The sequence below is a fragment of the Columba livia genome, chromosome 1, assembly GCF_036013475.1.
Source record: "Columba livia isolate bColLiv1 breed racing homer chromosome 1, bColLiv1.pat.W.v2, whole genome shotgun sequence".
Lineage (NCBI taxonomy): Eukaryota > Metazoa > Chordata > Aves > Columbiformes > Columbidae > Columba > Columba livia.
Genome location: NC_088602.1, coordinates 45701959 through 45724895, shown reverse-complemented (window position 1 = coordinate 45724895; position 22937 = coordinate 45701959). Strand labels below are relative to the sequence as shown.

General features: G+C 43.4%; 2 protein-coding genes across 3 annotated transcripts; one reads left to right on the top strand and one right to left on the bottom strand.

Annotated features, from left to right (window-relative positions):
• On the bottom strand, positions 1-9470 carry CLN5 (CLN5 intracellular trafficking protein). Of its 2 annotated transcripts, none has more exons than XM_065056355.1 (4): positions 9209-9470; positions 7129-7294; positions 5802-6027; positions 1-2687 (listed from the first exon to the last, which is right to left on the bottom strand). In XM_065056355.1, the coding sequence occupies exons 1-4, from the start codon at positions 9313-9315 to the stop codon at positions 2176-2178; spliced, it is 1011 nt and encodes a 336-aa protein (XP_064912427.1). In that variant the 5' UTR covers positions 9316-9470; the 3' UTR covers positions 1-2175. The 2 variants fall into 2 exon arrangements, with proteins under 2 accessions (XP_064912427.1, XP_021142413.1); XM_021286738.2 differs by lacking the exon at positions 9209-9470 and adding an exon at positions 8705-8854.
• Positions 9471-15729: 6259 nt separating this feature from the next.
• On the top strand, positions 15730-21509 carry LOC102096417 (glutamine amidotransferase-like class 1 domain-containing protein 3, mitochondrial). Its single transcript, XM_065056369.1, has 4 exons — positions 15730-15922; positions 17710-17881; positions 19755-19959; positions 21218-21509. The coding sequence occupies exons 1-4, from the start codon at positions 15815-15817 to the stop codon at positions 21408-21410; spliced, it is 678 nt and encodes a 225-aa protein (XP_064912441.1). The 5' UTR covers positions 15730-15814; the 3' UTR covers positions 21411-21509.
• Positions 21510-22937: the final 1428 nt, after the last annotated feature.

The window sequence follows — 22937 nt, the reverse complement described above, 5'->3', positions numbered from 1 at the left end:
TTGGTTTTGATCAAGTTCTTTAATATGAAGGTTTTTACTTCTGTAACCAGTCAGCTATGTCAAGTCGTCATTGTATAATCTCTCTAGATATTACAAGTCCACAAACACCCATTTCTTCATTAGGAGCTGCATGAGGCAGCTTTGATGTGCAGGACTCGGCTACCATTGCCTGTGTATTTCAAGATTTGCCATTTTCAGCTCTCCAGGGCTTTCACATATCCTAACTATTTGGGGAAAAGAATGACTTTGGTGTCTCAGCTCCCTAGGTCCTGTATGAAGACCAAGCAGTGCTGTACAGTGAAGGAACAGCACTGTCAGGCTGAGCAGAGACTGACTAGGAGAGAGCACAACCCTCCCCAATATGGCATCTGCTTCAGGCTCCAAAATGTCTCCTTAGTTGCATCAATGCTACAATGCTTTTTAGCCAATGCTAGAGAAGAAGCTTTTGGGGCTTCTACTGGCTTGGTTGCATGATCCTATTTCCCCTTTGCTTGGGACACTGGTTTTGAGATTGAGGCTTTTTCCTGAAAGGATAAATGTGGGCTCAACAATGCCGAGGGGTTCAAAGTCATAAAAACAGGCATCGACAAGAATGCACCTTCTGTAGACAGGCTTGTGGCTCCCCTTTATCTTCCCTAGTGCCTCCTGGATAACCTTCTTAGTGGGTCATCTGAAACTCTGCTGGTTAAAGTGTGGGCCTGTGACTTTGGCTGCAAAGAATCTTTCAAGCTGAGGTAGAAGGTGAAGTTTCATGTAACAGTGGAACTAATTAGCAGCTTTCCCCTGCAGAACACCGGTGTGCTCATCACCTCATTCCTCTCACGTGAGCTCTCATGCTCATCACATTTATATGACAATACAATTCAACTAACTAACTTTAGTGACTTTTTTTTAACACAAGGTCAATTTTCTGCCATTCTTATTATTTGAATCAAATCACTGTGTACTCTGTCTTTGGCTGGAGCAGACTATTAATTCAACTCAAGCCAAATCAAACTGCAGTACCAGGTTACTGCGTTACTACCTACCTGCCCATGATGCAGTAATAACCTCTGCAGGAATGCTACTTATTCTGCAGCTGAATTAGAAAACCAAAGTGAGCAGTATACACTCAGGGATGATTATGCTGCTGCAGGTGTATTTTTTTGTGTGTAGAGGCTCCTTGCTGCTCTCCAAAAAGCCAGTGTTGCCCTTGGCTTTGGCCAGCTGGGTTTAGAAGGCACTAGCTGCCAAGCTGTTCTAGGCATAGCGAGGAACAGGACCCAAATACACCAGAGCATCACTGCCAGTAAGAGGCTGCACATACTTTTTATAGGCAAATCTATGACATTTGCTTATTTTTAACTGACTTTGACACACCACAAACGTCATTGCTGCTTTCATTTTAAGGATTCCATACTTTTTAAAGAAGTGTAAAAGGAATATAAACATTACTTCTATGCAACTGACCTAAATGAAGCCTCAAGTAGACTTTAAGACAGGAGGCTGCTAGAACACTTCAGTTATGCATCAATGTTGATATCAAAACAGGCTGTTTGCCTTCTCTCTGTGCTGGAAAACTCCAACACAAATCTCAGGAAGAGCCATCTGTATTGCGTTTATAGTGCAGGTGAAGGAAGCAAAGTGGTGACAAGATATCCCTCCTGCCATCTTTTAATAGATTCACTGTCCCTTCCCACCCTGCTGCACGCCTGCTTCATGAACCAGAGAGCAGCTCATAGGCTTCAGGTGGACGACTGAAAGAAATATAGAAACACCAAACTAAGGCACACATTACAGGAAATGACATATCTAGGCACTCGGGTTTGTTAGCTCCAACACATGGATTAGCTGAGTCAGTCAGACCAGAAGGTCCTTGTAAGATTTGTGTCCCATCTCTGTTGGTGGCCAGGTGCTACCTGTAGAGTTGAGCCAAGAGGAGCTACATCAGCCAAGCAGCAGGTGTCCATGGTTACACAGAAGCTGGCCAAGGCAGAGATGCTTTAGTACTTGTGTGATATGTTCATGAACACTAAGAAAAAAGGCATTGTCTTTCATGTGGTCTAGCAAAGCCTTCCCAAGGCCACTTTGACAGTCAGCCGTGAAACACACAACACTTATATACCTCCATGGTTGCAATCCAAAATCCTTTAGGATAACCTGGTATAAGGGCAAGTTTGGTTCTTTAGTAAGCAATTACACATCAAAGGACGTTTTGCTTCCAACAGGTAAAGGGACCTCTTCATAAATGATTTTGAGATAAGGGTACTTCATAGGTAAAAACCAGTACTCCAAGTTGTAGAAGAGGTAAAACTGGCCATTCAAGATGACACGATCAATTATTTTTAAAAGATCCACAAAAAACTCTCCAACTGTCCGGTGAGGTCTGAATGGATAGTAAAAGTCTCTTATAGCTCCTGCCAATGTCTTGTTTCCTAGCGATCCAAAAATAGATGTTTCATTTCCCAAATAAACAGGTTCTCCACTGAATAAAATTATGCTGGTATAGTTTGTTTGTATCTTCCTAAATACAGCTCCTAAGTCAGCCAGCTTCTGGTATGTTCTCTGTATAAATTTAGAGCATTCATAAGAGTCAAACCATACTGTTGACTGGTTGTCAGGACTTGCTTGAACTTTCCAGGTCTCATAGTAAATCCCAGTCTCATTGTCATATTTCACCCATTTTGCCATTTCATTAAACATGGTTCCTGAAAGAGATAAAAACATGTATTACAGAGACAAGGTAATAAACATGACTCAAAATATTTTCCATCTATTTCAAGGTTCACCTCCCTCCCCTGCAAAAGTTTACCTAGAACTCATCTAGCCATACAAAGACACAAGGCTCACATTGGAGGGAGAAGTGATACCCCACTAAATAAACTACATTTAAGTTATTTAAATTCTGTTTCCCTTTTCTGCCCTATTTCCTGCTACTGTGCCAGAACGTCCAAACATCAGAGAACCATGACACTTCTCATTTTGTTTTATTCACGTAGACAAACAGGGCAGGTAGTACAGTCTACAAGAGATGTTGATAATGTGCTCACCAGTGCAAAAGGTGTTTCTGCAATTCCTCCAGTTTTAACTAAATTCAGCAATTCAGGGCAGAAGTTTTCATATCTTTCCATGACAAAAGATTGTGTAACCTTAGACTGAGACACCTTAGCAGCTCCTCAGCCAGCAAAGTTGAACTAAGCCAAATTATATGAGTTGGATGTGAAAACCAGTAAACTTAAACACCTCGTGGAATATTTTTTTTGTTAGAATACGTTTGGAGTGGTTTGGTGATTTCACAACTGGAATGAGGAAGACACCTCTAACTCAGCTCAGACCTCCAGTAGCTCCTTACATATGATGCATCTGCCTCCCCAAAACTGAGCTGAAGCACAGCACTGCACCTCAGCCTAGCCTTTCCCTCCCTCTCAGGGCACAGAGTACAACCATCTATGACTCAGATCCCTCCAGCACCTCACATTCACAGCACAGCCAAATTTTGCAGATTCTTTTTGTGCGCTAAATCAGACGCAGTCAGATGACAGCTTGCAATCGTGACAGCGTTCCAAGCCATGACCTCTCTTCAGCTGCAAGTGTGACTGCTGGGGGTACAGTAACTGTGCTTGGTAGCTGCTGAAAGACAGGCAGGACTGTTACGAAGTCGAGAAACCAAGGTGACAGCCATCGCACAGAACTGTGTCACCAAAACCACCCTGCACACAACAACCAGCCTCTCACATCACGTCTGAATTCACTGCAACATTGTGTTCCTGCAGGCCAATGCAGAGCACTGCGTGCCACACACACCTCCCTCCAAAACAAGATGCAAAGGTCGGATAGCTGGGTCCACTCTTCATCAGAGAGTAAATACATCTCACGCTTACCCTAAGGTAAGCATGCATGCATGCAAAGCTACTACCTTGGAGTAACTAGAGCTCTGCACTTTCACCTTCTAGGCTACCCCATTGTAACTGCTCTTCACTCCACACTTAAGAGCTTTTGGGCTTCACAGTACACATAAAAATAATTCTGTTTAGTGAAAGTGTTGGATTATTTCATTTTTAATTGCCCATTACTTTAATCAAACAGCAAGTCATTTAATCTGTATCAAGAACTGTACTTACTATACACTGTAGATGGGCTTGAAGCTCCCTTCTATCATCTCTAATTCCTACCAAATTAGCTTTCTAGGGTGTATTCTGCACAGCATGTCATTGAAAAGGATTCACCTCTCCTAACAAGACCAAGATGGATTTAGTATGAAGTTCTGGCCTTAACCTCTTAAATTAAACAAAGATATAACATGGCTCCATTATGATCTGTTGGAAGATGCCTAAACAGTGAAAATCAGATGTGGCTATTCCTGCCCTATTTCCACAAAATAAACATACCCCTAAGTAATATTAACCTGGCTGATGGGCTTTAAAAGAAAATTAGAATGCTTCAGTGTGGTCTCTCACACTGCTGACAAACAGCTCCACAAGATCTCACAAAAAGGGTCCAGCTGTTGAAGCCCTCTCCCAAGAGATGGGATGCTTTTGCCTGCTCTCTGAAGGAAGCACGTTTGGCTTGTGATGCTGCTGTCTATCTGTGCTTGCATCCACTCATCCCCTTCCACAGTAGCTCTCAGATTCCTAGTCAAATTCAGACAATTCAAAACTCTCAGAGACGCTACCTTCCTAAAAGTTTTGTGGAAACATGAAGCAAGAGGGACAAGGAGGACTGTAACATCACCACCAGAAGACACCAGCATAGCCGTACCCTTCTGAGGCATCACATAACCCACACGGGCAGGAAGCATTACAAGTTTCACAGCTGTATGAAAATATTTAACTTGGTATTCATACGAAAGAATCGAACTATACTGGGCATCAAGGACTTTGGTCATGAGCTACAAACTCACAGGAAAGCAGCTCTGCTTATTTCACCGCTTAAAGAACAGTCTAGTATTTCCTAGCACTGCTAGATCTAGAGACTGAGTCCAGCAAAGCTGCTAAAGGTAGAAATGGGCAAACATAAAGCACCACACTGGCTGTAATCTGACTCTTCACTGGGCCCTGTACACTGTGCTAATTTAGGAGAATAAGTGGTTTTGTTCACGAAAAATGCAACTTTCCAGGTCCTCAGGGGACTTTGCTTGTAAGTCATTCACTATATGACTACACTAACCACCCAGATTTATTTAAATGACCTTTTTATTCGAGAATTTGGGGATTCATTATATACCAGAAAGCTATTTTGGTCACCACTGACATATTCAGAGGTGTAAATTCTGGTTTTGTTCTACGACATATGACAGAGGCCTATTATTGGGAACATTTGCACAGTTTTTATGACCCATAATGGGACAGATGGAAACTGAGGGGTTTTTTTGTTTGTTTGTTTGAGACTATTTCTAAATATCCCCTATTTGTTTGCTCAGTAAGGTACACATTTTCACCAGTTTTTCTATCTCAGCAGTCAGTCACCTGCCACCTCACAACAGAAGGCTTTGTTTTGGTGAAGCTATGTGAAAAGAGTCCATAATGGTTCTATATCAGCTGTTTTGCTATTTTTACACTTAAGAGACTCAAGTGTTTTTTTACAGCAACACCAAATTATTCTCATAGAACAACTCTTCAGTGTGAGTTGTTCAAAAGGCAGCAACCTCATACCACTTTCTGTATTAAAGTGCAGAGACAGTATTTCAGTTTGAAATTAGCATCAGTGACTACATTGCAGATGATAACCTACAAAACATAAATTAAAATATGCTGCTTTACACAAAGACAAGGCTGACTAAATATTTTACTATATTAGCACCATCCAAAGCATCTGAAATCTACCTGATATTGTGGTCACAAGAACTAAAGTTCCATTTTCCTTCCAGTGCGCATCATCTATTCCTTCATAAAAGCAGGCAGCTCCCTGGTTACACCAGAACGGTGCATCCATGCCAGGCCGGAGATGTGGAAATGTGCAGTTCCCAAGCTGGAAGAGCTCATACCACTCCATCGTGTAGTTTTTGCCTGTTAGAGAGCTCTTGAAACCCACAGCATCGTGCATAATTTTCTGGAAAAGCAAACAAAAAAAAGCCCCAAAAGCCAAAATTTTAACATAAAACCAACTCCAGCTTGACCTGTACAGAACCTAAGATGCTTGGGAGCTGTAGTGTAACAAGGTGAGAAGTGGGGAAAGGGTTCCTGTAACATCTTGGATTCAGTAGCATCAGTGCACAACATACATGGTTATATCACGTATATACTTTTACCACAGAGACACGCTGTCTCAGTGCTTGTCTATCCATCCATTGTAAATTTGTTATTTGGAGGCAGATGCTCAGTGGGAGCTCATCATCAAAACTCAAGCTTACTTTTGAATCCTAAACCTCACAGGGGTACGAAAGAAATAAAGAACAGAAGAGAGCTACCAAAAACAAATGTTACAAATGAAAGTCACAAAAGGAATGAGATTAATGTTTATTTTAAAACCTGTAAATACATAAATTCAAGTTTAGTTTAACAACTAATATAATGACATTTTAAGCTATTTCCATTTATGACTCTGTGTGCTTGGTTTTGATGTTGCTATTTCATGTTCACTAGTATTTATTTGTTAGGGATCATGCTTCAAAGCTGAATTATGGTACTTCTAAAGCTAAAAATGTCATCAAAGCTGTGATTTTTTTCATATTTGCATGACTCCATGAATTCAGACTTTAATTAAATACTGATCACAACACCCAAGACAGAACCATAAAAGCAACCAGTCATTCTGACAAGCTATTTAAATTACAGCTGTCCACCAAGCAAGCACTTCATCTGACATAAGGGGACAGATAAACGTATTCTCCTGATCCAGTGCTAGTACACGAAAAGACACCTAAAATGTAATAGTGTGTATGTATACAAAACATTCTCAATATGCAGCTCTGTGGGGGAACACATGCAAACCCAGTGACAGCATCAGTCACGCTCTTTTCTTTAGCTGAGCTGAACTCTGTTTGAAACTCACTGCTCTTTGGGTATCTTTCCTATAGATAGCTTAGCCTGTGTGCTCCAATACTCCTCCATACAAGCGTATCCCAATCTTACAGCTCCTGCTATTGACATTTGCAGTTGAATTCAGCTGGATTTGCCACTCTAACTTTGTTAAACAAAAACACCACCTTACCAAATGTCCTAATAGGTCCCCATATTTGAACTCCCATACTGGAGTCTGTAATCGATATACTTCAATGACATCCTCCTCTTTCATAACTGGAATGGCAGATCCAGTGGGACAGAAGGTGTAACGAGCTTGGCAGTACGGATCAGGTTTTGGACGGTAATCAAAGCGCCTGTGTTGAGAAAGAAAAGCACACAGAATGATAAGCACAGCTTCACAGCTGAAGTAACTGCATCATGGCTTCCCAAGGGCCTGACTGGGGAAGCTCAAGCACGCAGCTACTCCCAAAGACAGATTCTGCGATCCAGACGCTGCAACACTTGGAGCACACAAGTTCATAAGGCTGCTGAGGTGCATGCCTGCAGAAACAGGACTTAAGACTTCCGAATGCAAATCATGTTCTACATAGTGCTGGCAGCTAAGGAGTGGACATGATACAGATTACAAAGGGTGACTTATACTCCAAAAGTCAGAGACACATAGAGAATGGTTTGAGATCTGCCTCAAAAACCTCCTCTTAACAGTTTGTCTACCCAGGGACTGACCAGTTTGCTCTGGGAAACTACCCTATAGTAAGAGGTCCCCAGAGGGAGCTATTTTTACTGTACAATTTTGCCAATATCAGAAAGACATATTCTGTTCCTCTATGCTAATTTAGGTAAAGAGGCCTAAGAACTTAGCATCACTGTTTCCATTCATCATTCCTATTAAACCTCAAGAACGAAAGACTGAATCTGGTTACATATCACACCATATACAAACAGCAAAAAAAACCACTTTCTGATAAGTCTTCCTTTCCCAATTGCCTTCAAATTCACTTGCTGTATTTCACTTAAAACAAGGTTCCTATATTCCTATTATCAAGACAGATCAGAGCACAGAGCTTGCCCAGGTCACAGCCTGAGAGTCTAGCACACTCAGTTGCCCAGGGCTACTGAACGGCACAAATACCCCAGCCATGAGATGACTCAAAGACATGAGACTTTCTGAGCCATAGCAAGGCCATTAGCCCTGCTGAGACACCACCGATTTTCCCTGTGGACTTCTCCTCCAAGCTTGATGGGTAATTCAGCATGTCCACCTTCATTTTGTCCAGGAAAAGAAAAAAAGGAACACACAGCTAAAAAACAAAGACTTGTGCCAGCCACACATTTAAGTCCTGGTTTTAGATTGCACACCTCAAATTTTCAATTTCCTTTCCCACTGTACTTGGCATCTGACAAGAAGGTAACAAGCAAGCATGTTAAAAAACATTAAAACACCACAGTTCTGAGTGTCTCACACTGACAGGCTGGTACTACTTTGACCATCTTGAAACCCAGCCTTTCAACTCCTGAACTTGCTGGAGAACCCCAGTGCCTTGTGACTGCAAGATCAGCTCCTTCAGGCATCACCTGATACAAACTGAACTGCTAGAAATTACACAACAGGCTTGCAAAACTTCAGGCATGCATTGGAGAGCAGTTCAAGCTACAACGCCTCACTTTACAAACAGCAAGGGCACACAAAATACACACAGAAGCGTAACACTTCTCCTGAAGAGCCTTATTTCCTCAGCATAGCCATAGCCGGACCCACTTACTTCAATAAAATGAAATAACGTGCATTGTTCTGCTTTCCACAGCAGCACCCCAGGCCTCCTCCTGGAGACAAGACAGCTCCGGAGCAGCAAACTGGATTTTATATAATGTTGTTTACCGTGAACATGAAGTAAAGTCAAATTTAAAAAATAAAATAAATGGTAGCCTGACTTCCTCATCGCAACTTGTGGCTAAAACAGGAACTACAGGTGCATTTTTAAAGGAGGGGCAGACAGCCCGGGGGCGGCGGTCTCGCTGCTGCCAGACCGAGCGCAGCTCGGAGCCAGGGACGGGACACCCGTTCCCTTACACCTGTGAGCTAAACAGACGAAAAATACCCCCGTGATTAAAAAGGGGAAACTATTCACGACCTTTGTAGCAAATTACATAAACAAAGCAAACGGAAAGCTGACGGGCCGAGGAGGCGGGCGGTCGGGCGCAGGCAGCGGCGAGGCCGTGCTTGTCCCTCCGCCCCGGCCGCCGGGCCCCGTCCCCGCCTCACTCACCTGTAGGGCACCGGCCACCGCCGGGAGCGGAGCCTCTCCGAGAAACACGGCGCCCAAGCCGCCGCCAGCACCAGCAGCAGCAGGCGGCAGTGGCGGGCGGCACCCATGGCGGCGCGGCCTGCAGGGCTACGGCCGGGCCCCGGTGGTGCCGGCAGGCGGGAGAGCGGCAGGGCGTAGGGAGATTGGGCGGGAAGGAGCCGCCCCCGCGCCCGCCCACCCGGCCCGGGGCGGCTGGTGGTGGCCGCGGAGGGCACGGACTGCAGGGCGTGGGACGGGAGGGTGGCACCGCGCTACGGGACCCAGTGCAGGTTTTTTTCCTTCGCTGGAGGAAAACCAACCGTGTGTTGAACCAGCCCTTAAAAACGTCTCTTAGAATCATAGAATAGTTTGGGCTGGAAGGGGCCTTCAAAGGTCATGTAGTCCAACTCACGGCAATGAGCAGGGACATCTTGAACTAGATCAGGTTGCTCAGAGCCCCACCCAGCCTGGCCTGGAATGTCTCCAGGGATGGGGAATCTACCACCTCTTTGGGCAACCTGGGCCAGTGTTTCACCACCCTCACTGTAAAAAATTTCTTTCTCATGTCTAGCCTGAATCTGCCCTCTCTGAGTTTAAAACAATTACCCCTTGTCCTGTCGCAACAGGCCCTGTTAAAAGTCTCTCCCCATCTTTCTTACAGGCCCTTTTAGGTACTGAAAGGCCACAATAATGTCTCCCCAGAGCCTTCTGCAGGCTGAGCAACCCCAAGTTTCTCAGTCTGTCCTCCTAGGAGAGCTGTTCCAGCCCTCTGACCATCTTGGTGGCCTCCTCTGGCCCCTCTCCAACAGGTCCATGTCTTTCCTGTACTGAGGGCTCCAGAGCCGGACACGGGACTCCAGGTGGGGTCTCACCAGAGCAGAGGGGCAGAATCACCTCCCTTGACCTGCTGGTCACACTCCTTTTGATGCAGCCCAGGATACAATTGCCCTTCTGGGCTGAACCTGATTGAACTACAATTTCAGTTTTCTGGAGATCCAGACAACTACGCATTCTTGTCATTTAGCTAATGTACTTTTTAACAGCCTAGTATGTTGTTTCAAGCATTGCTTTGAAGCTGATTTAAAACACACGTCAAATGCCCATCCTTAAAACCAGAATCCACCAAGAGGGATGACCTCTGGGCCTGGACCCAGCACGATGGGATGAGGCCTCACCAAACTGCTGCAATAAACCGCACAGGCCTGAGCCTCTTCTGGCTGCCCAAAAGTCTTGTCTGAAGCCTTTCAGGGCTTCAGGCTGAGTTTGTATACTCATCACCCATTTCAGAACACTTATTCAGGTTGTAACTTACATTACAGTGATTATAGGAGTTTATTCTCTCGTTTTTACCACAATAGCAAGCACTATCTTTAAAATGAACTCTGGCTAAGATAAACAGCAAGGACAGGTTTGCTGGCAGCAGCCCTGCAGTAAACACAGCTTTTTCCAGCTTGGTAGAGTTCAAAACCAGCTATGCTGGCATCGGAGTCCAGGAGGCTAAGTTTGGTAGTTGGCATCAGCAGTGAAAGCACTGGTGTGTGCTATTCACTGGGTAAATAATAACTGTGCTGTGGACTTTTGACTATCAGGAGCCAGAGAAATATCCCTGCTTATTGCATATGAGCCCCTAAAGAACAATCAGTTCTCCAGTCAGCACCACGCTAGACTATATTAGAACAAAATTGGAGGTGGAAAACACTGTGTCTTACATAAAAATGCAGGACACGCTGCTGAATATCAATTTCAGTAATGCTGGAGGTACTAAAAGTGTTCCAAAAACTGTAAGATGATGCAGCAATTAAAATCTTAAATTTCAGCAACATTTCTGTATCTCACTCCATCGCTACCTGATTCTATAACACCTATCTTTAAAATCCATGCCACTCAGCACTACACATTATTTTCATTCATGTATACATAATCTATACTTACCTATATTTCCATATACCATTTCAATCTCATGCACGTTATTTGTGTCTGCTTTAAAGTAAAGCTCTGATTTTGTTCTTTATAAAATAAAGTGTGCTATTACTCATAAGGGTAGTACAGAATGCCAGCTCTTTCATCTGTTCAAGAAGATACATGTTTGTGTGGAATATAGTTGTAATTCCTAGTTTTAAAGAATTTGACATGTAACTCTGGAAATACTTTCTGAAATAAGGGAAGGATAATTTATCCCTTCTATGAAACTGGGATGCAGAGAAGTGAAATGACATAATGAAGGTGCCATAGCTACTCATTAGCCAAAGTAGAAATACTGTATGGACTGGTTCTTAGACCTGGCTGAGCATATGTTGGCAGTTTGGACTAGTAAAACTATTCAGGCACTGCTGTGGTTGCTGAAGGTATCAGGTCAAATCACTATTATGGCATACTGTTTTGTTTTGTTTTTCATTTTAGTAGCATTTATGTATCTCACTTCATTGCATCCTGTGGGAAACTTTTGCAGCACAGTACCCTTTTTACTTCTCACACAATCAAAGCTTTCTGGTGAACTATATTTTAACATAGAAAATAAATGACTTATACATTTGTGAATAAACATGCTTGAGCTAAAAAAGCTCACATCAGCAATTTCTGACTCAGCAGCTGTCTCATTTATTATCCAGAAATATGTCAAACTGCCCTTTATAAACCCACAGAGCTGATCTACATCTTTGTCCACTAGCAGGCTTGAGACTGGCTACAAAGATTAACTTCTGGAGTTGACAGGATTCCTAAATTTTTCTTATTTCCCAAAGCATTTTCTTTTGATTAGTGAAAACCAAACATTTTCCTGGAAAAAATGAAGACGACTCATAGTGATTTCCCATTATAGAACAGTGTCTTCTCCACCTCTGCCTTTGAGAGCGACAGGATGGAAGGCACAGAGAGAAAGGGGAAAACAAATCCTGCTGCTGCTGCCAAAACTTGTGCTTTTGAACAGCTAGTTTGGTTCTTAACATCTGTATGAGTCATCACACTGTAACAGTCACAGCAAAGAGGCTGCTGAACCTGAAGGTAACAGCTCCTGTCTCATGAAAATGGGGTTCTCTGGCTGGTGGTTACACCCTTAACTGCACATCTGCCAAAGAAAGTTACGATTATATATATGGATCACAGCAGACAAAACTACACAGATGGCAGTTTTACTGCTCACAGGTTTTTTTTTATATTTACTCTGGCATATGTTAGCTATCGAGTCAGCTGGATGCACACTAAGAAATACACACAGTACCTGAAGTCACACTGAAGCCAGTCTGAAAGACAGGAGTTCATCAACGTGAGGTCCACCCTCCCCACCTTTGAGGGGTGTGAGAGAAGTCTTGAGAAAAGGAGCCGGAGACAGGACTCCTCTGCACCTCTACTCTGCTACGTAGCCTGAGATGCAAACTGAACTGTGCATTAGGGTGGGGGAAAGCCATGTATTTTTCTATGGGAAAAGAGAATGGCTGGGCTTTGTGCCTATGCAAGGTAAGGGTGTCCCCTCAGGTGGCCTCCTCAACACTGAGAGCCAAGATGAGGGCTGTGCTCAGGACAAGGATGTAGATGAAGTTCATCACGAGTTTTGAGCTGAGAGAGACTCTCTGGGATCTGCTGCAGGGTAGGGATAAGCGAATTGATGAGTCAGCTGGATACAGCCTGTGGAATACAAAAAGCCATCCAAGGCAAATTTAAGGTAATCTGAGAATCTGTTGTTAGGCAACTAAGTGCCTTCAGAACACGATTTCCAGTAGAGAAAACATCTTTCTTAAATTCTGAGCAGTAGGAAAAGGGTTGGGGTCCAGGGCAGAAATGTAATTCAACAAGTTGAAGCCTGAAGGACACAGTAAGTCAAGGCCCAGGGCGTGTTCTCCCCTTCGCATTGTGTAGCTGGTTGCTCAAGGTCTGATAAGAACTGTGAAGAAAGTCAGAAACTGTTCCTGCCTGGGCTCTCCCAAACAGCTCTGCTGAGACAGCTCAGCAGGGGATCCCCGCTGCTTTCCTGGGGATGCTGCCACATAGCAGAGCAGTGAATCCTCTTTCCCACTTCAAATACATGTTTATCTGAAGTCAGATAGCTTTTGTCATTTCTGCTTAGCTCTGGGGTGCCAGGGAGCAGCAGGAGTAGGGCTGCCTTTGCACAGCACGACAAGCCAGAAGCAGAGGTGACCGTGGTGCAGGCAAGGGCAGTGACCTCAATGACCACAGTGTAGTCCTGAAGTTTCTGAGTGAGAATAGGTATGGAGTAGTGGCTGAATCCACCAGCAGCCCCAGACACAGCAAGGTAGAGTCAAGCCCAGGGTCCAGCCAAGACACAGGACTACCTATGCATCCAATGTCCATCCAGGAGGCAGGACTGAAGATCAGGCTTCCTGTGGCAGAGGTTCACAGTCTGTGCAGGAAAACCAGCCTGTATGAGTGAGTGGCCAGAGGGTGTGTGGGTAGAGGCCCCAGCTGAGGCTGGCCAAGGTAACTAAGGGCTATTAGTGCACTCAGAGCCCTGACAGTAGTTTCTTCTCCCATCAAGGTGAGTCCTTACACCTTACAAAGATCTGTCTGCAGAGGTGTATTGCTTGTGAAGTGCTTTTGTTGTTATTTGTTGCTGTGGCCTCAAGACAGAGAATAGTCATCATGTGCTGTTTCATGGTGATGCAGAGCCAGGGCAGGGACATGCCATGAGCTGTGATGAAAACATGGATCTAAGACAGACACAGAGGGCCATCACAAGGTCGCAGAGCTGGGAAAGGGACATGGCATGAGCAAGTTAGAGCTAGACCATGGTACAGAGCCAGCTATAACATTAACCCTGACCCTAATATACAGGAGAGTTTGAGAACCCACTCATATCTCCAAACATGCATTGAACTTCATCCACACAGCATCTTCTTCCTACCTCTCAGGTGTGGGGAGGATTCCAGCTCTGGAAACTCTTGTTTCCCCTATCCCCAAACCTAATCAAACTTTCTGCTCTCCTGCAGCTGAGCTCAGGGAGTCCCGTGCCAGAAAGCATGTTGAACTACCACTCCACCCCCACCAAACATATTTCATACTTCTCTGGGTTGAGATGGCTCCACTGGAACTTACCAGGGGTCCTGCTAAGCCTGGAGAATAAGGTGAGTATTTGGTGCTATACAGAGCTCTAATTCCACAAATGTTTTGAGTTGAGAAGGATCTTCCTCCATATGGTTGTAGATTAGGTGGTCAGGCAATCAAGGACTTTCTGAGTTGGAGCTGCATTGCAGTCCTGCTCAATCTTGAGAGGCAGAGTATGGGCTGTGGTGGAATTACTGCTGTAGCCCTGCATTTATTTGGAGTAAAGCATTGCAACAGCCTGCTGTTATGTAAGTAGTTTCCCTATCCTGGCTGTTTTCTGTTGAAGAATCTCCCTATACATCATCCCACACAGACTCCTCACCTTGCAGTATACAGCTGAATGCATTCTGCTGCAGTAAGAGACTTTACTTTCATATGCCATTTTTGCTCTTCCCAGCCCTGTGCACTGTTGTGTCCCCTGCAGAATTCCTATACTCCAAATTTTTGGAAGACACTAATTTTTCTACAGGATCTACCCTTTCATCCTTTTGTTCCAGTAAGTGCGTAGATTTTTCATTAGTAAGGCCAAGGTTCGTTTGATAAAAGAAGCAGCTGATGAAAAATGAAGGACTGAAGAGCTAAGGGACCTTGCTAAAATTAAGTAATCTGGTCTCCTGTGTGGCATTTGTGTGTTCTGCCCTAAGGAAAAGACTAGAGATGAACTTCTGCCTTGCCCTAAGGGAGCCCTTTGGTTCTTGAGGGTGATGCCTTAACAAATAAGCAGGGAGTAGGTGCTAGAAGGTAGGTTTGGGTTTCCAAATAACCTCTTTGTTTTTCCTAGTAAAAAGCAGTCACTCCTGAGAGGCCAATACAAAGTTAAGGGAGCCAAGAGGGTGTGTGGGCCTGAGGAGGTGAAACTTGGACCCAGCAGTACTGGCACTCAAATTCCACTTTTTTTTTTTTTTTGTGTCTTTCAAAGCACTATATTCATTACACCATTATAGTCACAGAATCACAGAATGTTAGGGATTGGAAGGGACCTCAAAAGATCATCTAGTCCAATCCCCCTGCCAGAGCAGGAACACCTAGATGAGGTTACACAGGAATGTGTCCAGGTGGGTTTTGAATGTCTCCAGTGAAGGAGACTCCACAACCCCCCTGGGTAGCCTGTTTCAGTGCTCTGGAACCCTCAGAGTAAAGAAGTTTCTTCTCACGTACACTGCTGAACCTCTGCAAGGTCCTATGGCCAGCAGAGCAACTTTAAGGCGAGTCGCAGAAACAGAGATGTGTGACAACATTGCAGGGGCTACTGAGCAGCACCTTCTTTGCATTCCTGCTCTGCTGCAGTAAGCACGCCAGAAAAGAAATCAGAGCTAATATACGACCCGTTCCACTTCGCTTAAAGCCAAAGGAAATTAGGACTTTTTTTTTTTCCCGCGAACCTTGGGAGCCCGGGAGCTGCGGCCCAGGCCCCCCGGGAAGCTGCAAGATGGATGCCGAGCCGCAGCCCCTCGGCGCAAGCGCAGCGGGAGGAGGCGGGGCGCGGCTTCGGCGGCCTGAGCAGCTTCTGCCCGGGCCTAAGGGGCGGCCGCCATGGGCAAGCGGGTAGCAGTGGTGCTCGCCGGATGCGGCGTCTTCGATGGCAGCGAGATTCACGAGGCCTCGGCGGCGCTGGTGCACCTGAGCCGCGGCGGCGCGGAGGTAGGGGGGCGGCGGGGAGAGGCGGGGCTCCGCGCCCCGGCACCCCCGCCGGGTGTGTGGGGGCTGCCCGTGACAGGCTCCGCGGGGCAGGGGGGGTAGATATGGTTTCCCCACCTATTCGAGCGCCGCAGCGGCTCCTGGTGTTTGCGGGATAGGAGCGTCACGGTGGGCTTTCACAAAATCACAGAATGTTAGACGTTGGAAGGGACCTCAAAAGATCATCCAGTCTAATCCCCCTGCCGGAGCAGGAACGCCTAGGTGATGGTACACAGGAAGGCGTCCAGGCGGGTTTGAAATGCCTCCAGAGAAGGAGACTCCACAATCCCCCTGGGCAGCCTGTTCCAGTGCTTTGTCACCCTCACTGAGAAGAAGTTTCTTCTCGTATTTAAGTGGAACCTCCTGTGTTCCAGTTTGAACCCATTGCCCCTTGTCCTGGTTGTCACTGAGAAGAGCCTGGCTCCATCCTTCTGACACTCACCCTTTACATATTTATAAACATTAATAAGGTCACCCCTCAGTCTCCTCCAGACTAAAGAGACCCAGCTCCCTCAGCCTTTCCTCATACAGGAGATGTTCCACTCCCTTAATCATCTTTGTTGCCCTGTGCTGGACTCTCTCCAGCAGTTCCCTGTCCTTCTTGAACTGAGGGGCCCAGAACTGGACACAATACTCCAGATGTGCTCTCCTCCAAAACTACATACTACAAAGCCTGTTCAGCCATAACCCCCCTCCCTGTCTTAGCCCTCCCTCCCTATTTTCACCCCTCTCCCCAAAGACGTGCGTGCGTCCCTGACAGGAGCAGCGGTCACATGCTGAACCAGGGAGAGGGAAGAGGCCATGCCCTGTTCTCAGTTCCCCACAGCCCTCACTCAGGTTCACCTGCTTGTTTACTGCTGGCTGTTCCTGGGCTTTTTGGGGTAACTGGGGTTCGTCAGAGAAGCCTGGAGCGGGATGTGGTGGCTGCAGGTGGCAGGAGGTGGTCACCTTCTGTCTGCATGTAGCCATGCTTAGCTGTCTGGTGGTAACAACAGCACCACATGAACAACAAAAAAAGTACTCTGTATTTACCGCAAAATTGTCCTCTCTAAAATTAACCAAAGTGGCAAGCACTGAGAAGTCTGCAAGGCAAGCGTCAGAACAGAGAAGCAAAAACAGCCCCTGCAGTAGCACCTTTCACAGAGCTATGTGTTTTTCATGCAGCTTTTTCCATTTGTGCCTAACCAAAATATGTTCTCCTGTGTTTTGTTTTTCCTTCCTGCTACTCGAGTAACTTAATAGTACAAATAACTTATTGTACTAGAAAGTAACTGTTGCGCTAGAAATGCTTATAAAGTTTATATCTTTATCTTTTAAACTTTTTTTTTTTTTAAAAAAAACATGTTTTAACACCCTGATCTGTTACTGTTAAGAGCGGCCTTTCTGCAGGCTCAGCTCTGTGTCCAGCCAGGCTGCTGGTATAAATTGTGGTGCTCTGTTTGTCCTTGAGGTTGTCTGTGGAGGAGATATCTGCAGGCCCTGGCAAAATCAGCAAGCTTAACATTGGTGTAAGAATGTGCTCCTGTCAAAAAGCTGCAGGAATAGGGTGTGGAAAGTGCCTGAGTTTACCCATCCTAATATGTCATCTGTCACTTTAGATATTTAATGCAATAGATCCATCCTGTGGAATCCACTTCCCTTGGATAAGAGACTTCAGGAACAAAGACTGTTTTCATTAAAAGATCTTTATTGTCACCAGTACGTGTAAGTTATGTTTACATTCGAAACAATGCTTCATCTCTGTGTTCTAGGTGAAGATATTTGCCCCCAATATTGAGCAAAGGGATGTAGTTAATCACCTAAAAGGAAGTCCAGCAGAAGAGAAGAGAAATGTTCTAGTTGAAAGTGCCAGATTGGCAAGAGGAAACATTCAGGATTTGGCTGAACTGAAAGCTAGTGAATTCGATGCGGTCATTTTCCCTGGTAGGTGGTTTTTAAAGAAAATCATTTGTGGGTCTTTGGTTGCAAATAACTGCTTTGCCTTCATTACTTTTTGGTTTTAAGTCCATTTAGAGAATAAATTACACTCTTGAATTTGAGAGGTGTGTATTTTTTTTCTCTTATTTTGAGGATGAGAAAATGTTTTAGCAAGCTCTCAGGAGCCGCCAAGCCATCTCAGTTCATTTATTAATTTATAGTTCAGTAATTTAAAATGTCAGAGTGTTCTTTTGCTAAGTTATACATCGCACCGTTCCTTCCTTCTTTGTAAAGATTGTGAAAACTTTAGTGCCTACTTGAGGACAAGAACACTGGCCAGAGTAGAAAAGTTAAGGCCAGAACTTGACATTACAGGGCAATGCTTTAATTTTATGGCCTCTAAAATTATTGGCAGGCAAGCATGTTGCTAAGTAGATTATATTCCCTGTCAGATATGAATACATTTTGTTTTAATTGTGTATCTGGTCTGCTGCTGATCAAGTTATACTAAATATGCATATGGATAATTTTTTATTTATAGACCACAAAGTTGCTTTTCTGATGGAGGTAATTGTAATCATTCTAGAGATGAAGAAACCAAGGCGTCACGAGGAAATTACGACTTGCTGACGATCACTTGCCAGAGTATTCATAGTACTGTTAAATATTTCCTTCACGACTGCGCCTAGCAGTTAATTTTGAAGTTGTCCTCTGTTGTAAGGCCAGCAGAGGGAGCGTGTGTATAACGCAGAGAAACAGACTTCCAGCGCTAAAATGAGTGGCTGACTTCAGGACTGATCAGGGAGTAGAGACTAGCAAATATTTTCCACGTTAATTTCATGCTATTATAACCCAGGCTCAGTGGGGTTGCTGTAATAACTGTTAGAGGGAAATAAACCCTATTAAGTTTGAAAATTAAAAATCTTGCCTCAGAGATTCCAGATAACACTCGAAAGTGAGCAAAGAGTGAAGGGAAAATATTAAAAATGCAAAGCTACTTGATGTTGTCTATTTAAATACTCGTGGAATTTTCTTTTTGTTTATTTTAGAAACGTTAATGTCGTGCGCATTCCACAAGGAATCAAATATAATGGATGGTTACACTTACTAGTAACCTTTTTTCTTTGATCATTCTGGTGGTTATTGAGCCAGCAAATGAAGGTGCGATAAAACATAATCTGCTTGTACAATTAAATGAAGATTAAATGCAAGTAAAGGATTGTTAAAACTTATTTCTAGAAAGAAAAAATCAGCATTATTCTTAATAGGAAATTATTTTATCACTCACAAGTGATATGTCTCAGAATATCATATGTTATCAATTCCTTTTTATCTAATATGCATTTTGGTTTTATTATGTTAACCTTGATTTTTTTTTAAGTCCAAAAAGAATTCTAGGTGGGAAAAAAGCTCCCTTGTAATTGTTTAAGTATTGAACTAAAACTCGAGAGTGAAGTTACTGTAGAGTCAAACCACTGTTTGCATTATTCTCATGGACTGCAGTTTCTACTTTTAACTATCATTGTTCTTTCTTCTAATCCTCTTGCTTATCAAGGGGTGCATATGAGATGGTGCAGCTTTTCCAGTCACTAGCAAATGAACGTGAGGCTTTGTATTTATCCATTTGTTACTTATTGAAGCAAGATTAAGCTTTCTGGCCTGTATAACATCCATGGTATAAAAAATCTGCAGTTAAACTTTTAACATTTTAAGTCCATCATGTTTCATGTGCTGAAAGCTTTCAGTATGATAACTTAACAGTCCTACACATGCCATGATTGTACTGTAAAAAAGGAGAACTTCTTTCTGGTATATTTAGTGGCTTTTAGCAGTGTCTAACATTTGAGCTTTTTTTCTTTCTTCTTTTTTTCTTCTTTAGGTGGTTTTGGTGTAGCAAAGAACCTGTGTTCCTGGGCTGTAGATGGCAAGGACTGTACTGTCAATGAGCACGTGAACTCCACACTCCAAGCTTTCCACAGTGCTAAAAAGCCCATTGGTTTGTGCTGTATATCGCCAGTCCTGGCAGCTAAAGTCTTTCCTGGTTGTGAGGTTACAGTCGGCCAAGATAAAAATGTAGATGGAAGGTAAGAAGGAAATAGATGGAGATATTTTACGTGGGAATTAGGGTTAAGAAATGGATAGTTTTTTGTGCAAAAGTCTGAGATCTCTGGCGCCAGTAACCCTTGGATAATTTAATTTCAAGTTTTCACTTGCATAGTAACAGTAGGCACAGAACAGACGGACTGAATCTGTGAGGTCAGATGACTAGTGCACTGTAGCACTGGAAAAATTTATCCCTAAATTCAGAAATACGTTGGTCTGTGATCCACAATATCAACGCGCACAGACACATTACAATTAATAGCGTGAAAACTCTAGGAGGCCTTATCTCTTGCCTAAGCCATCAGTCTGTGAGCCACCGAAGGTATCACAGGCTCCTGCACTGGCTTTACTGTGCAGTGTGGGTGCTAATGAGTCACTGGATGTCGCATCTCTCAATCTTAAAAGTGACAAAACAAAATGACTTTTATAGAAGCGTAACTGTGCAAAAACGCAGGTGACTTGAGGGTGTCAAGTTATTTTTTCACGTTACATTCGTGGTAATAGAGTGATAGAATAGATTCTAGCTCATATTGAGATACAGAATTTGCTTAACCAGTGCCTTTGAACGCCATGATTCGTATTGCAAATGTGCGAATGAAGATTGGGCATCTGGCCAGCTGGCATTCAAAAATTTGGTACCCTGTGGTAATTTGGGTGGCCATCTTAATAAAGTTTTTCTGGTGATAGTGGTTTGGTGCCAGTTTAGGGGAGGCGGATGAGAGCAGGGCCTGGTAGAAGTCAGTGCTGCTTTGACAACTGTCAACTCCTGATAAAACTTCTGAATGGAATTGTTTATCAGTAGCAGTAGTGAGCGATTACCACTGTCCCTCCCTTATCCTCAGGAAAAACAAACAAACACACAAAAACCCACCAGAAACAAACAACCTGCAGAATCTCTGCGGAATGACCTTACATGAAGGTCTAACGTGTCTGCAAGTTCAGCTGGCATCTCTCATTCTTTTGAGAATCAGTTATGGCTGCACTTGGTATCATCCTGTAAACTTATTGAAATTTTGTAAAAAAACAGAATTGTGCCCCTCTGCATTTCAGATGTTGTTTTCAAAAAATCGGATCACTTGCATCCATAAGGGTGGGGAGAAGCTGGCACTGGCAGTCCGACTCCCTTATCATCAACTGGAGACTCACTTAAATATTATTAAATATCTCATTCAAGTTTTGAAGGCAGAACTTCATGGTTGTTTCATCTCTTTATGTTACTTACAGTCTTTTTATTTACAGGTTTCCTGATGCTGAAACAGCATCCGCTATAGCAGAGCTTGGATGTAAGCACGTTTGCAAAAATGTAAATGAATCCCATGTGGATAAAGCCAATAAAATAGTTACTACCTGTGCTTTCATGTGCAAGGCACCTCTGCATGAAATCTTTGATGGAATTGGAACAATGGTACAAGAAGTCCTGAAACTTGCCTGACTGGAAGTGCAGACTTCTGCAGGGAAATCAATTCAGCTAAGCATGAGCAATTAGCTTCTCTTGATTGTATTAATAAAATACTGCAACTGTTAAACTTCACAGTTCTTGGTGTTCTGTTTGTTTGTTCTAGTCTGTGATACATCAAATGGTTATTGCAAAGTGTATCCTATCTATTTCTCTTTTAATGTAGAAAGTACATGTTGAAAGTTGTGTTGCTTGTGGCAGTAGGGTTTTTTTCCTCTTTTTTCTCATGAATCTGAATGTACTCAGTCTTGATAAGATAATGTAGTGTTGTCCCTAAAATACGGTTCTTTACCCAGTGTGCATGCAAATAAGCCAAATTCTTCACACAGAGACAAGAGATTTGTTTTATTACAGAGTTGTACCAGTCTGGATGCTGGACAAAACCAGCATACCAGCAATACAAAAGTCTCAATCACTTAGACAAGATCTTATTACTACACACACACCCTCAGGGCAGTCCTGTAGGGCTGATTGGTTACAATATTTGCATACAGGTTCTATAACATTATTCTTACTATGCTTGTTCAGTGAGTAGGGGTCTTCTGCAGGTGAGTAGCCTTTGATGAGGAGGTGTGGTTTTGGATTAAAATGATATTATAGTGAGCAAAGTTTACTTTAGGTTAAGCACATCCATGAAATTTGGTAACAATCACTAGATAATCAACTGTCCATGGCTGACTTCTCAATTCCAGGGTAGGTTTTGTTCTACAATTGAAAGTTAATTACTGCTAGATATCTCATCCATTATTAATCTAATGTCAACTTTCTAGTAGGCCTCATGGTCAGGTCTTTTGGTCTACCTGGCAATAGCAGGAATCCTCCTCATTCAATGAGATTTTTATCACATCACTAATGATTATCACTAATTCACATTTGTTATTAATATTACCTAGCTATAACTGCAGATAACATAGCTGTATATGAGTCTGTATACCTTCAGTATAGGCAAGTAATTAAATTCTGCTTTCTAAAAATAAAATAATGTCTTTTTTTTTTTCCTTTGTAAGTCTCTAAGCAAGTATAACTAGCGGCCTTCTGAAATGACTGCAAAGCCCCCCTAGATAGACTGACTTCATAAACCAAGAGTCAAGAGGCTTAAGTGCAGGTGAACACATTGTGGGAAGGACACAGCTTTCTCTCTAGTAAATAATTTGAGGTTTAATAAAATGAATTAACTTTATTTTGTGGAGTTGTTTTGTTTTGGTTTGTTTTTTTTTGTGTACGTATGTTAACGCCCTAAGGAAGGTACATTTTATATATGTTAGAACATGCGCTTTGATCTTTCAAGTGTGAGCAAAGGTCATCAGCCTCTCGTGGGAACACAACCTGGCAAGGCTTTATTCTGCTAAAGGAACTAAAAACTCCCATAATTCGTTACCAAGATAAGTTGATAGTGTGGACTTAATTGTCTCAGCATAAGCATCATTCTGGAGCTCACAGGTCTCTGTCAGTCATAACTACTGTAGCTCATGCTTCGCAATGCTTTAAGTAATCTAGACCTGT

What these genes read in the sequence shown, in the direction of transcription:
- CLN5 (XM_065056355.1), bottom strand. Translation starts at nt 9,315, where the DNA reads ATGGGTGCCGCCCGCCACTGCCGCCTGCTGCTGCTGGTGCTGGCGGCG. An exon ending in CGGTGGCCGGTGCCCTACAG is followed by an intron (nt 7,295 to 9,208) that starts GTGAGTGAGGCG and finishes TTCTCAACACAG; the next exon opens with GCGCTTTGATTACCGTCCAA. An exon ending in TCTTGTGACCACAATATCAG is followed by an intron (nt 2,688 to 5,801) that starts GTAGATTTCAGA and finishes TATCTCTTTCAG; the next exon opens with GAACCATGTTTAATGAAATG.
- LOC102096417 (XM_065056369.1), top strand. Translation starts at nt 15,815, where the DNA reads ATGGGCAAGCGGGTAGCAGTGGTGCTCGCCGGATGCGGCGTCTTCGAT. An exon ending in TGAGCCGCGGCGGCGCGGAG is followed by an intron (nt 15,923 to 17,709) that starts GTAGGGGGGCGG and finishes TCTGTGTTCTAG; the next exon opens with GTGAAGATATTTGCCCCCAA. An exon ending in CGATGCGGTCATTTTCCCTG is followed by an intron (nt 17,882 to 19,754) that starts GTAGGTGGTTTT and finishes TTTCTTCTTTAG; the next exon opens with GTGGTTTTGGTGTAGCAAAG.